We start from the raw sequence: 15,856 nt of genomic DNA, 5'->3' as shown, positions 1-15,856 counted from the left end.
ACAAATGCTTTTAAATATATAAAAATATTTTACAAATATTAGTTATACAATTTTTTGGTAAAATAGAAAATTTATTTTATAATAAAATGTTATAAAATTAAAAATTATTTTAAATAATTCCAAATTAATTCAATTACATGCATTACCTTTAAATACAATTTTAATATTTAGAAAATATTAATTTTATAAAACATGCTTTGTAAAATAGATTTTTATAACAAAACAATTAATTAAATAGTATAGATTATTTTTATTTTTTAATTACATTTCTTTTACTATCGCATTCTTGTTGGTCTAAATTCGATAATGACACCAACCTCTCAAACAAGAAATCTGAGCATAATTTCATTACACCCCTCCAGCTACCTGTAAGCTGATGCAGTGCTGATGGTGGGGGATTGGTGGTGTGAAGCCAGACGGGCCTGGAAACTTCCCAGCTGTCAGCAGCAACTCTCACTATTGTCACCTAGTCTGTCAGCAAAACAGCAACACACACACACACACACACACACACACACACACACACACACACACACTTTCCCCTGATCAGCTGATTCTATAAACAGGCTTGCCAGAAATTTTGCCTCGCTCGCTCGCTTTTCTCTCTCTCTCTCGTGCGCACACACACAACAGTGTCAACTGGTGGCTGATCATTTTTCACTGAACAGTTATATCATTGATCCACTAAGTGCATCTGCAATGATTCATCTCTCTGTCATACAAACACGCAGCTGATATAATCAACCCACAGATGCAAATGATGACATCATCAGAACTGCAGTATTGTCAATGTGCTGACACATGAGCTGCTCATTAAGTAACACAACAAACTTTGAGATCTTAAGGGGATAGTTAACCCAAAACATTTATTATTTAATCATTGACTTGCCCATATGTTGTTCCAAATTCATATGACATTCTAGACTGAAAATTTAAAGCTACAAAAGGACAAATCAACATGTCCAATGCGGTCCATATGATTAACATATGATGTTCAGAGGGATTCAGCAAAGATTGAGATTTAGCAAAGATGTTCAGTGAATAACAACTTTTGACTGGTTTCTCTAATACAAAATAGCTCTGGAAAAATTAAGAGACCACTGCAAAATTATCAGTTTCACTGGATTTACTATTTATAGGTATGTGTTTGAGTAAAATTTTATTTTTTGTTTTATTCTATATAGTGTTGACAACATTTCTCCCAAATTCCAAATAAAAATATTGTAACTTTGAGCATTTATTTGCAGAACAAAATAACAAAAAAGATGCAGTGTTTTCAGACCTCAAATAACATGTTCAAGAAATCAAGAAAACATGTTCATCTTCATTTTTAAACACAATACTGATGTTTTAACGGAGGAAGAGTTCAGAAATCAATATTTGGTGGACCTGATTTTCAATCACAGCTTTCATGCGTCTTGGCATACTCTCTACCAGTCATTCACATTGCTGTTGGGTGACTTTATGCCACTCCTGGTGCAAAAATTCAAGCAAGTTTGATGGCTTGTGGCAAGCCTTGCTGAAGAACCCCAGATCATCACCGATCCTCCACCAAAATTCACAGTGAGTGCGAGACACTGTGGATTGTAGGCCTCTCCAGATCTCCGTCTAACCATTAGACGACCAGGTGAAGGATCGGTGATGATCTGATTGGAAAGATCGTCTTTGTGAAGGATGCATGAATCAAAAGCCAAGGTTAACCTGGAAGAAAACTTGCTTCCACCTGTTCTGACAATGTAACCCAACTCTGAGGATTATATTTTCCCAATCTCCGGAACCCCATTGAAAAACTCTGGAATGTGATCAAGAGGAAGATGGATGGCCACAAGCCATCAAACAAAGCCAAGCTGCTTACATTTTGCACCAGGAGTGGCATAAAGTCACCCGACAGCAATGTGAATGACTGGTAGAGAGCATGCCAAGACGAAAGAAAGCTGTGATTGAAAATCAGGTCCACCAAATATTGATTTATGAATGTTAAAACATTAGTATTGTATTATTTAAAATTGAAGATGAACTTGTTTGCTTTGCATTATTTGAGGTCTGAAAATACTGCATCTTTTTTGTTAAGTTGTCATTTTCTGCAAATAAATGCTCTAAATGTCAATATTTGTATTTATAAATTGGGAGAAATACTGTCAGTACTTTAAAGAATATAACAAAATTTTGTAATTTTAATCAAACACATACCTATAAATAGTAAATCAAGAGAAACCGATCATTTGCAGAGGTCTATTAATTTTTGTGTACACACACACACACACACACACACACACACACACACACACACACAACCAGACAAAAGTTTTGAAACACTTGACTGAAATGTTTCTCATGATCTTAAAAATCTTTTGATCTTTAGGCGTATGCTTAAATGTTTGAAATTAGTTTTGTAGACAAAAAGATATTTGTGCCACCATATTAATTTATTTCATTATAAAACTAAAATTAAATAAAATAAATTGATGACTTGGATCAAATAATAAAGAAAAGCAATAAGTGCCCAACATAGATGGGAACTCCTTCAATACAGTTTATAAAGCATCCCAGGGTGATACCTAAAGAAGTTGGTTGAGAAAATGTCAAGAGTACATGTCTGCAACTTCTAGGCAAAGGGTGACTACTTTGAAGATGCTAAAATATAACACAGTTTTGATTTATTTTGGATTTTGTTAAGTCCCAACATAATTCCCATAGTTCCAATAATGCTATTCCATAGTTTTGATGACTTTACTGTTATTTAAAAAAAAAAAAAAAGAAATTAGAATAATAATATACACTCACCTAAAGGATTATTAGGAACACCTGTTCAATTTCTCATTAATGCAATTATCTAATCAACCAATCACATGGCAGTTGCTTCAATGCATTTAGGGGTGTGGTCCTGGTCAAGACAATCTCCTGAACTCCAAACTGAATGTCAGAATGGGAAAGAAAGGTGATTTAAGCAATTTTGAGCATGGCATGGTTGTTGGTGCCAGGAGTATTTCACAATCTGCTCAGTTACTGGGATTTTCACGCACAACCATTTCTAGGGTTTACAAAGAATGGTGTGAAAAGGGAAAAACATCCAGTATGTGACAGTCCTGTGGGCGAAAATGCCTTGTTGATGCTAGAGGTCAGAGGAGAATGGGCCGACTGATTCAAGCTGATAGAAGAGCAACTTTGCCTGAAATAACCACTCCTTACAACCGAGGTATGCAGCAAAGCATTTGTGAAGCCACAACACGCACAACCTTGAGGCGGATGGGCTACAACAGCAGAAGACCCCACCGGGTACCACTCATCTCCACTACAAATAGGAAAAAGAGGCTACAATTTGCACCAAAATTGGACAGTTGAAGACTGGAAAAATGTTGCCTGGTCTGATGAGTCTCGATTTCTGTTGAGACATTCAGATGGTAGAGTCAGAATTTGGCGTAAACAGAATGAGAACATGGATCCATCATGCCTTGTTACCACTGTGCAGGCTGGTGGTGGTGGTGTAATGGTGTGGGGATGTTTTCTTGGCACACTTTAGGCCCCTTAGTGCCAATTGGGCATCGTTTAAATGCCACGGCCTACCTGAGCATTGTTTCTGACCATGTCCATCCCTTTATGGCCACCATGTACCCATCCTCTGATGGCTACTTCCAGCAGGATAATGCACCATGTCACAAACTCGAATCATTTCAAATTGGTTTCTTGAACATGACAATGAGTTCACTGTACTAAAATGGCCCCCACAGTCACCAGATCTCAACCCAATCGAGCATCTTTGGGATGTGGTGGAACGGGAGCTTCGTGCCCTGGATGTGCATCCCACAAATCTCCATCAACTGCAAGATGCTATCCTATCAATATGAGCCAACATTTCTAAAGAATGCTTTCAGCACCTTGTTGAATCAATGCCACGTAGAATTAAGGCAGTTCTGAAGGCGAAAGGGGGTCAAATACAGTATTAGTATGGTGTTCCTAATAATCCTTTAGGCGAGTATATATATATATATATATATATATATATATATTGGCCGATTATTCAGTAATTGGCCTTTTCCATCACTTAAGTTATTGGCCAAAAAAAAAAAAAAAAAAATCAATCAACCAACCAACCAATCTGTCTGTCATAACTCATTCTGCATAAACTACACATTTTTTTTATTTTTTTTTTAAATCATTAGGAGGAGAACGTGCAAGTCAGAACAGTACATACCTTGAACAGGAATGTTTGTAAGTTTGACCATTTGGTAAACAGTGACAGATTTTGGCAATTACTTTCTTTCTGCACTCTGAAACACAAGAGATGAGTCCTGTCCAATGCAATGCAGTATACTCACAATCTGTACCATGTGAAAGTGAGCGATCCTAAATGCTCCAGCTGACACAAGAGCAGGCCAGCAAGAAGAACGATACAGAATTATGTAAGGCTGGAGCTAGACATGGCTCTGAGCTACCCACAAGTTGTTTACCAAACCATGATCGCATCACCTGCCCACACACACCTGCCTGTATCGCTTACACCTAGAAACCTCATCTGCACTCCAGCTTCCTGAGAGAGCCACTGGACAAACCGTTCCATCAACTGTTCCATTAACTGACTGAAAGTTTATGGGTAGGCTGAGAGTGAGAAAGTGGAAAAACGAGTGACAACATTTGTTAAAATGAGCAGTATATAACAGTCAGTCAATGATTTTAAAGGCAATGTTCTAGAATGAAGATACCTGCTAAGGACACTAATTTAATACAAGATTTCAAGGCTAATTTTGAGTACAAAAAATTATAGTGAGCTTTAGATATTGAATATTCAAGGCGGCTTTTTTTTTTTTTTTTTTTTACAGAAATGGAATCATTAGTTACAAAAAAAAAAAAAATAGAAAACACTGCATTTGGACATGACTTGATGTCTTCTTACCTCTGTATACTGCCTGTATAGGCAGCAATTTTCAGGTTTTGGACACAAACACTGGGTCCAAAATGCTATGCACTCCATTTGGACTTCCATTTCCAGTGTGATGAAAGAACCAGTAGTAACATCAGCCATGAGTTTTCTCTTCCTCTTGACTCATTACTTTAATTTGGCTACCAAAAGTTTGGATTTAAATGCAAAAGTACTGCTTTTTATTTTTAATATGATAACTGAACGCCATTTGTTCAATTCAACACGCAACATGATTAGGTCTTGTGACAACAAAGAAGCATACTCCAGTTTAAAATGTTTATCGACCTTCTAACTTGATACATACATACATATATATACATACATATATATATACACACACACACACACACACATATATATACACACATGGCCAAAAGTTTGGAATAAATGTACAGATTTTGCGCTTATGGTAGAAAATTTGTACTTTAATTCACAAAGTATATTCAGGACATTACTGGTCAAAAATAGCATTAGCATAGCATTTATATTGATGGGTAAATCACATACAAAAACATTCAGAGCGTGTATCACAGAAGTGTTTTGGTTGAGCATATTAACAATAATGGAGTCGAATGGCTTATTAACCACATCTGTGGTATGTGTGATTATAATTAATGCTTCTAGTTTTGTTGTTTTTGATTACCAACAGACTTTAAAGAACAAAGGATATTAAAAGAAACATAATTCAATGGATGGCATGGATCTAGTCTTTAGACATGCATTACACGGAACACATTAAAACCATAATTTTACTCTCTACACGCACTGAAAGGATCTTGGTGCTGAACTTCTTTTGCCACTATACTCCTCAATCACTGGTGAGTGAAATCTGATCATTTACCTGCCAGTGGCCAATAAGACAATTAAGTCGCAAAGTGTGAAATTTGGTCGCATATGCTAGTGATTTACTCGCTTTGTAAAAGCGGCAGCAAATCAATATCAAAATAGTTCACATGAAGACCATGATTACTTGGAAAATAAATATATTTACCCAACCCTAGTATATACCATAGCATAGTATGCCAAAGAGAACAACAGAGCGAAATTGATGCCAACTGGAGGAAGCGAAACGGGCAATAACTTTCAGAAACAGTAAGTGTGTGTAATTGGCCCTCAGGGCAGTATGAACCATGTTTGGTTCAATGCTGCATAAAAAATAAAACTACCCACTCAGCAAGAACAGCCAAGGACGAAGCAAGCAAGCACAGGAAACCCGCCAGGAAAAAGCATTAAAAACTGCAATAACAATGACCACAAATGGAGAGATACTCTATTGTGTCAACTACAAAGAATGTCTTGCCTTGCCTAGTTGGAAAATAGCCCCTTTCACACATGCAGCGTGGTAAATTGCAGACAAATCATTGGATTACCTCTATTGGTAAATGTACCACATCTGCAACCTAAACATGCAACGGTTTCCATCATTTCCGTTTTGCGACAATTCACACATCAGCATGAAAAAAGCCATTAAACCATGACATGTAGTTGGTTATTTTATTATTCGACAAATTTCTTCGCTTGGATGGAGAAGCACTTTTAGGCTATTTTCTATGTAAACAAGTGGCCTGACAATGCAGTTCCTATATACTTGAAAAGGGGTAAAAACTGAAATCTCCAAAACGGTTGGTCAATTTTACGATCAAAGAACAGATTTCAAATCAGCAGTAAAATCTGACAACACTGGCATCATATATTGTGCTTCTTTATCTCAGATTATGCAAGACAATGACATTTTCCCTGCTTGTATAGCTGATGTACATGTGCACCCTCAAGCTCATTTAAAAGGCCATGTCTGTATCTAAAAGGTGATTGGCTCTTTTACATTTAGGGTGGGACTTCCTTTCCACATACGCTGAATGTTGGGTGTTCCAATTTCTCCCATTAATTTTAACAGAAGTGACCCATCTCTTCTAAATGGTCTCTAGCACTTCAAAAATCTGAACAGAATCTAAAAATGCTAGGGATCACACATCGACTATGTAAATGGCTACAGACAAAAACTGGGCATCACACTATAAACAACTGAAGATCACTCCGGCTGTCAAGTTGAGACGATTACAAACTCACGTGGAAACAGACATCCCTGTTCTAGGAGATGCATGACAGATGTAAACAAACATTGATGTACGGTAGCGTTGCCGTTGATGTTGCTGCTTCTCTGTTCTGAGTCTCAATAGAAACAGGCCGAGCTCATTTGTGTGAAGTCTTGCGGACAAAGACGGAAACTGTGACACGATTTTGAAACCGGTGGCGTTGTGTTTTCTCCACTTTGAGCACTTGTTTGTCATCTCCATTTCTTAGTTGTCCAGCATGCAGGCAATTTTCATTGGCTGTTCAGACTGGAGTCGTGGAGAATCATATCGTTTAGATTTCCCCTATAGTTACCTCTAAAATAGGAACTATTTTCTATAACCTCAGACAAAATGGAATATTTCACAATCGGTCCAATTTGAAGATTTTTTTTTTAACCCAGGGTAACTGAATCATATCGTCTCACCACATAGATGACATCCTTTAATATGGCAAAAAATAACACAATCATTATTTACAGGGCTTAGTTTTCAGTGTATAGAAAGATGTGACTAAACTAGATGTCAACTGAAGAATCCGTACAAATAGTTCACCCAAAAATGAAAAAATAACGTAATTATTTACTCACTCAAACCTGTATGACTTACATTCTTCCGTGGAACACAATGACAGCATTCACTTCAATTGTATGTATAAAAGATGCAATGAAAGTGAATGGTGACTGAAGTTAACATTGTGCCAAACATCTCCATTTGTTTTCCCCAAAAGAAAAGGTTTGGAGCGAGAAAATGATTTTATTGAATCATAATTTTGGGGGACTATCCCTTTAAAATACAAAAAAAAACTCCAATACAAATTATGGAACATATAATGGGGGGTATATAATCATATAATCAGCCATTTGTAAGAAAGAAGGTACTGTCAGGTTCAAGCTTCTACCAGGAACTGAAGTCTCCAAATCCTGTTCTGCCTTTGGGTTTCTTGGCAGGAGCTTCACTTGTGGAGGGTTTGTTACCATCTGGGTGGGAATGTTTTCTGATAAAGGAGAGTGAATAAGACATTCAAGTTAATTATGTTTGTGTAATTGATTCATTAGTGATCATTTAAGTCTGACAGCAGTTTGTTTGGCACATTTCAGTACAGTTATTGAAGGATGGGCCAGTGCCAACTTCAGTAGCCCCAAAACACATTTGGACACTTCAGCAATGCTTAAAAATGCATGTAAAATGTTTTATTGCATTAGATGGCAAATCATCAATTCACGTGATTAGAATAAGTTTGCGTGATATGAGCGTGATGCGATCGTCTGTGTTCCGCAACTGCTTTCGGGTCCTTGACTAACATATAACGTGCGAGTAAGGGCAGCCGGTGGATTTTCTGGTGCCCTCCTAGGGTAAAGATGGTGCCCCCCTAGGGAGTTGGTGCCCTACGCAGACTGCGTAGTATGCATGTAGGGAGTGACGGTATTGAATGTCACATTGCACTGCAAGCGCAGCAATATAAATGATTCACTTATATTTAACATTGGAAATCCAGTGAGTTAGTTTGTTCAGATGGTTCATATAAATGATCTAGCTCACATAAAAGGTTCACTAATTCAACTGAACCCTTGCAAAGTCTTAAAGGGACTTTATAATTTTTTTTAGAGTTAATTGCTGCTGTTTAATTATGATGTTACTATATTTCGGTTAAATTAATATAGGGTTTTTTCTAGATTTATTAGTTTATATTTACTGTAAATCTCTATGTTGAGTATAATTATGCAACCCTAATTGTTTAATGTCATCCTAAGTAAATATATAACTTTAAGACGATATCCTTTAATTCTGTCTTTAATTTAACTTGGGAGTACTCATTACTCAAAGAGGTTAGCCAATCATCACAGAGGTCATTTACATAGAAGTCTTAAAAATGCAGTAGCAAAAACAGCCTAAATATGAAGTTCAGAGAGAAAGGGAAAAATGGTCAGGGAAAACTAAATTGCAATAAATGCAAGAAACTTTGGCCAAAAATATAAGATGCTTTAAAGGGGTCATGACATGAGGAATACAATTTTCATTGATCTTTCATTGTAAGAGTTCATTGTACTTTAAAAACATACTGTAAGTTTCAGAACTTTCTTCACACTACAAAAAGCATTTGTTGTAACCGAACTACCAAAACCACACATTCTCTACTTCCTCCACATTGTGATGTCACACTGTGGTAGACTTTTGCATATGACCCATATAGATCAGTGATATGACCACATCCACAACAACACATCAACACCTACTTTACTTATTACTTCATTAGCCCCACCTAGAAGTGGTGAGCAGTGAGATGGCAAGGAGAGAGCAGGTCAGTCAAGAGCAGAGACAATTATAACAGTGGGCATTTACTATCAAGTAGTAAATGAGCTTAAAAGAGCAGCACCAAAACAAAGAGTGCTTCTAACAGAGAGTCAGAAAGAGTGTGTAAAATGATCACGCTTTATAAATATATGACTGGTTTTTGTGCAAAAAACTTCAATAATATTATAAGTGAACCTTAAGGAACATTAAAATAATAAAAAAGTAATGTAATGATCCTTTTAAGGGGAAAATGAAACACATTCGTCATCAAAGACACAGAGTGTGTGTGTGTGTGTGTGTGTGTGTGTGTGTGTGTGTGTGATCCAGAACTCTGGTGAGAGCAGCAGGTGTTTACTTTTCTTTCAGTGAGTGGGTTAAGGACGGTGTGTGTGTGTGTGTGTGTGTGTGTGTGTGTGTGTTTTGTGGGAGTGTGCACGTGTGTGTGTGTGTGTGTGTGTGTGTGTGAGAGAGAGAGAGCAAAACAGTGGGGTTGTGAGAGATAATTAGAATGATCTCAGTAAACTTTGCTCATATCCTGAGCCCTGCTGTGCCACGGGACAAAGCCCTCACTGCTGACACCCGCACACACACTCAGTTACCATGCTGAGGCAATTTCTGTTAATGAGAGCTGCTAAGACAAGATCATATTTGCCCTTTAAACATAAAGAGGAATATCCTATGTGTTGATTGGACATTTTTTGATGGATATCATAATCTAGAGTGCAATGGATTAAATCAAGAAATCCTATAATGAAGAACAATAAAAAAAACTATATTATAATCAGCTGAGTTAGATGTAAATTTAGTAACTGCTCAGATGGATTCAACAAGTTAGACTGATTTAAAACGATAACTTGATTTTGATAGTCTTTTTGAAAGATTCATTAAAAGTTACAAGTCATTGGTTTGTGAACCACAATGTGTTGTCTCTATTTATTGTCTTCGTTTTATTTTGCAATAGCCAATATCTTTTTATCACATTCAACTAAGCCCCACCTTTAAAATGCTACTGCCCAATCCTATCTTGGCAACTGTTGCCATCTGATATTTTCATCTGACAAGTGTTTTCTGTTTTCTCATGAGTCCACCGGAGTTGTGCGTGAGAAGTTTTAAGAGGAATTTTATAGAAATGATCCAAAAATATGGAAAAAACATTGTTATCTAAGGCATAAACGTTGTTATTACAAGTGACCTTAATCTTTAAAGGTGGGGTATGTGATTTGCAAAACGGCCGGCAGATTTTGAAAATACACAACTCTAAGGTCCTACCTTCTCTCCTCCAACGCTGGCCCTGACTCCACCCATTCGAAAAACATGGACGCGCAATCATGCACGAGCGAAAACTCAGATGCGCAGTGTTCTAGCAGTGTTCTAGACTCACTAGTCAAACAGTGCATTCACCTGTCAGACAATTTTTCAGAGCAAATTGTTGACACAGCAGGAGGAGGGGTTCGCATACCACTCTTGAAAGGTGTAGAGCTGATTTTCTCATAACTGTAAAAAAAAAAAAGAACATAGCCAGCCCTGGCGTCTGTACAGCGGTCTTCTATTCAAAACAGGATTCATAGAAATGTGGAACAACCCCACTAGCACTATAAAAGCTCTATTCTCCATACATAAATACAATCGCTTCCTGTTACTGGGTCACGAGCTTTGAGTATGCGCACTGAACGGGACACGCGCCAGGGTGGTGGGGGAGGGGGCATGGTACGACCGTTTGATTGACACATTTTCTGTCCAATGATTCTAGATGGTCTTGAAAATGATAGGCTGGAGTTTTTCGAGTCCTGCCCGCTCCACAGATGATTAAATTGCTTAATTTTCATTTCAGTGCTTCTAATTTACAGCCAGTAAGTGGGTTAGGAATAGGATTTCAAGTTATTTTGAAAAAATGGTCAAAAAAGAAAATCACATACCCCACCTTTAAATAAATCTCAAGAGCAGCATGCTATGGATTAAACTACTGTATGTGAGAGTACTCATTCCCAAATGAACATATATAAGAACAGCAAGGACACCTACATTTGCTCAGAGGTAAATTAAAGTTAACAACTTGTGTTAATTCATTTATGTGTTGATTCATGTGATAGCAAGAGTGTTGTAGACACGCTAGCAGTTCTGTTCACTTACACAAATGTTATTAGGTGTGAAGTATAAGTGAATCTTATAAGTGAATGTGACAATCATTTGCCTCCATTCAGATTCACAGTCTCCACGTTTTTTTTTATCACATTATGGTGTAATTGAACTTTTCCTTTAAACAACAGGCAAGTACAGTTTGGAATTTCCCTCTTCATTCCAAACCAACATAAGAATAATATCCATTCAGTTGAAATTTAAAAAAAGAGTGCATGACAAAAATAACGAAAATGAAATTATAATGACCTCAAATTAAAGTTTTAGATACACAGTGTACTATACAAATTTGAAACATTTAACCATTAAACATCACTAGATAGCGGTAACACAAGACTACCAGAGACATTTAATGATGTTAAACATATTTAAATGATATCTGTAAACACTTGAACTTTAGCAGCCACAAAATACTGAAACTAGAAAACACTAAAACAGTCAAAGAGCGAAAACTAAAGAATGCTAATCTAAATTGCAATGACAAATTGAAAATAAAATAGAAATAAAACCTAAATTAAACATTAACCTTCATATACATAACAACAAATAGCTTATTTTCCAAACAAAATAGAGTATTGTTTTTAAAGCTAAAGTGTGTAATTTCTCCACCATAAGTGTCACCAAACAGAATGGAATGAAACGCAATGTTTTGATAGCGACACAGAGCCACAGCGTTACACTTTCAGGTGAAATAAACCAACAAATACGGCTTACTTAGTTGATGCATTTTAAGATGGAAATTACACAAATCAGCTTTAATGAATTACTGTCATAATGTTGAGGATTACCGGATTTCAACAGACTTAAGTACATTTCAAAATAATTCAAAAGTCAACAGACTTCATGCATACAGTTTGAATCTGTAAAAAATCCTGAATTTTCAGTCGAAATAAGTAAATGTAATATCCAGTAACAGAGATTGATCGATTTTGTTTTTTAATGACGATACTATACTGATTATTTGTTTAAAATAACAGACTATTTAGTAGAGATCGGTCAATTAAAATGAATGGGAGATATTGGAGCTACCAAAGGTCAATGAATGTAGAAAGGAAGTCCCGACTTACATGTAAAAGAGCCAATCACGTTTTAGTTACAGACATCGCCTGTCAATGATCTCGAGTACGCACATGTGCATTAGCTAAAAAGACGGGAAAATTGTGTTTGTAGCGTAATAAGAGGTAAAGAAGCACAATTTATTCAGCTTTGTCAGATTTTTACTGCTGATTTGAAATATATCCTTTGATCATAACATTGACCAACCGTTTTTCACCATTCAAGTCGATAGGAACTCCACTGGCATGACTGGAAATAGGAGAGTTCAAAAGATGGCCGCCTGTGAACTGACTTGGTAGAAATACTTATTTTTAAAGGAATATTCTGGGTTCAACATAAATTATGCTCATTCGACAGCATTTGTGGCATAAATTGATCACCACACAAATTTATTTTGACTGGTCCCTTTCCATAAAAAAAAAAAAAACCAGGTTACAGTAAGGTACTTACAATGGAAATGAATGGGGCCAATTTTTTGACATTTTTCATTGTTGGATTTTCTCCCCAATTTGGAAAGCCCAATTCCCAATGCGTCCTCATGACGGTGTAGTGACTCGCCTCAATCCAGGTGGCGGAGGACGAATCTCAGTTGACTCCATGTCTGAGACGTCAATCCACGCATCTCATCACGTGGCTTGTTGAGCATGCTACCACGGAGACGTAGCGCGTGTGGAGGCCCACGTTTTTCTCTATAGCATCCCCGCACAACACGTCAGTACTTAGTAGTTAGTGCTACCACGAGGAGGTTACGCCATGTGACTCTATCCTCCCTAGCAACCGGGCCAATTTGGTTGTTTAGGAGACCTGTCTGAAGTCACTCATCATGCTCTGGATTTGAATTTACGACTCCAGGTGTGGTAGTCAGTGTGTTCACTTGCTAAGCTACCCAGGCCCCCCAAATTTTGGACATTAAAACAATATGCATGTAAACATGATTTTAGTGTGGTAAAATCAATTTCTGTGTAAAGTTATAGCAAAATGTACAACTTTGTTGTCATGACATTGTAATTTCAAACCATAAAATTACAAAACATTAGGATTAAAAACAACTTTACATCTCAAATAATTTTAACAGAAGAATTAGTGTGCTTTTTATAAAATTATAAGCTTCATATTTCTGCCTTTAGACCCTCCAAAAATTGGCCCCATTAACTTCCATTGTAATTGCCTCAATGAAACCTCCATTTTTGCTCTCTTTTTTTAAGGAGGGATGAGTCGATATTCATTTTTGTGGTTTTCAACATTATGCCACAAATGCTGTCGATTAAGCTTAACCTGAACTGAATCCGGAATATTCCTTTAATTCTTATTTCACTTCTGCTTTTAGGCACAACCACAACTTAATTATCACTAACCTCTGAAGGTGAACTGCTTAACAAAACTACCGGTAATATTGTGCACAAAGTGATATTTCAATATACACTTGTGCAAAGCCCCTCAATCAATATTTAAGATTTGAAGTCTTTTGTGTCTAACGTTATCGGTACACCTGATATTAAAGAACCGGTAAAGTGGAAAATGTAAATATTGGTTACAATATCCTGTAAACTAACAAGGTTAATAAAGTCTTGCAATATTTGGATCTCTTCAGACTAAATACAGTCTTGGGTTAAAAATGAACCCAAGAAAAATTAAAGAAAAAATTAACACGCAACGCAACGAACAGAATGCAGGTCTTGAGATGCATTTTTAAAAGTTAATTTAAAAGTTTCATTTGAACACAACTTTTTAAAAATGTGGCGCTCATCTGCAAAACACAGAAAAAAAAAAACAACAGAAAGTGGTACTCAAGTCAAAAACGTCCAGTTAGCACATGTTCACAGAGCAGACGTGTGCAAAAACACATTTGGTGTGAACGGACCCTTATAAGGTTATCATATTCAAAACCATGTGCATAAATCATGAATGCATGTGAACTCACTTGGCAGACATGTTGATGTATTTACCCACTCCTGGTCTGAAGGTTTTAGGCTGCGATTCTGTTTTTGTCTTGGTGACTGAACCAGAAGTTTGCGCTTTCTCTTCCTCTTGTTTCTTTACTTCCTGCTCTCGCTCGGCCGCAATCTAAGCAAACACAGTATAACACTGACCTAAACCCACAGACACTGCACACTATGAAAAACAATAACAAATATGACATTGACTGTCTGAATGTACACAAACACACAAATGCTGACCTGTGCATCTGCTTCCTCGTAGGGGTCCACAAATACCGTAGCGCTCAGCACCTTTATCTCTGACTAAGAAAGTGAAAAAGAAACACAGAGAAAGACAGTGACATCAAACACATCTACATCCTTCTGCCTGGTGCTACCTTTGGAATTTGTCATCTCTAGAAAGCACGGGGAAAAATGGAAAGCCTAGATTCTAGATGCAAAAACATCTGCTGCACTAAGCTAAAGTGCAGTTTTGTTTGGGTGGCAAGACATGAAGCATAGAAAAATGCTTGAAAACCAAAACAAACAAACAATAAAGGAAAGCGAACAAAATAAAAGAATGAAATCTGTCTTCTCAACTTGGCTCTTTTAAATGGGAGTGTTCTCAGGGGAAACATTTCAAGCATTCGGGGATATAACAGCAGTTAAGCAGGAGGTGCGCAATGAGTCAGCGAAGCAACACTACAGTGCAGAAATGCATTTGTCCCATCAAATTCAACATTTTTGATGCAACAGAGGAGAAAGAAATTGCTTTAGCACCTTGGGTTTATCTGTCTTAGGATCACTTTCGATGTTCTCCATTGCTGTGAGAGTCTCAAAACCACCAACCACTCTAGAAAAGAGAGAAAATAGAGAGGGAACCCCCTGTTAAAATCCAGCTGCAAAGAGTAAATGAGGTGTTATTCAGTCCCAAGAGGTGATAATATCTCCAATGAGACTGGGTCCAACTTATTTTAAATGAAGTTTTTAGTTAATAATTTTCTTACCCTCATGTTGTTGCAAACCTGTCTGACTTTCTTCTGTGGAACAGAAAGGAGATGTTTGGCAAAATGTTATTCTCAGTCACGATTCACTTTCATTGCATCTTTTGTTCAAACAATGAAAGCGAATGGTGACTGAGATTGTAATTCTGCTTAACGTCTCCTTTTGGGTTCCATAGCAAAAAGAATGTCATATGGGTTTGGAACAACATCAGGATGCATAAACTATGACAGGATTTTAATTTGGGGTGAAGCATTCCTTTAATATGATGCATAAATTCTGAATATGTAGAAGCACAAATGAGATTCTGGATTTTCTGAGAATAACGACTTTGATTTTGCTCTGTACCTCACATAAAGCTTTTGTATGTATTCAGAGGACTTGGAAAACAGACTTGTATGGACTACTTTTATGGTGCTTTTTTGTCTTATTTGGAGCTTGAAAGTCTCTAGTCCCACACGTTA

At 36.9% G+C, this 15,856-nt stretch overlaps 1 protein-coding gene across 2 annotated transcripts in view; it reads right to left on the bottom strand.

The window, feature by feature from the left end:
* Nucleotides 1-15,856, bottom strand: part of LOC127637025 (RING-type E3 ubiquitin-protein ligase PPIL2-like) — a 101,074-nt gene that overhangs the window by 42,268 nt on the left and 42,950 nt on the right. The window contains exons 17-20 of one of the 2 annotated variants that reach the window (XM_052117878.1): nt 15,171-15,243; nt 14,652-14,714; nt 14,396-14,538; nt 7,828-7,984 (exon numbers count right to left, since the gene is read on the bottom strand). In XM_052117878.1, the coding sequence (XP_051973838.1) occupies nt 7,885-7,984; nt 14,396-14,538; nt 14,652-14,714; nt 15,171-15,243 (379 nt within the window). In that variant the 3' untranslated portion in view covers nt 7,828-7,884. Of the gene's footprint in view, nt 1-7,827; nt 7,985-14,395; nt 14,539-14,651; nt 14,715-15,170; nt 15,244-15,856 lie in introns of those variants that run through there. The other variant, XM_052117870.1, reaches the window with a different exon arrangement.

Source organism: Xyrauchen texanus, chromosome 4, assembly GCF_025860055.1.
Source record: "Xyrauchen texanus isolate HMW12.3.18 chromosome 4, RBS_HiC_50CHRs, whole genome shotgun sequence".
NCBI lineage: Eukaryota > Metazoa > Chordata > Actinopteri > Cypriniformes > Catostomidae > Xyrauchen > Xyrauchen texanus.
The sequence above is the reverse complement of the archived record's forward strand: the minus strand, read 5'-3'. Positions and strand labels throughout refer to the sequence as shown.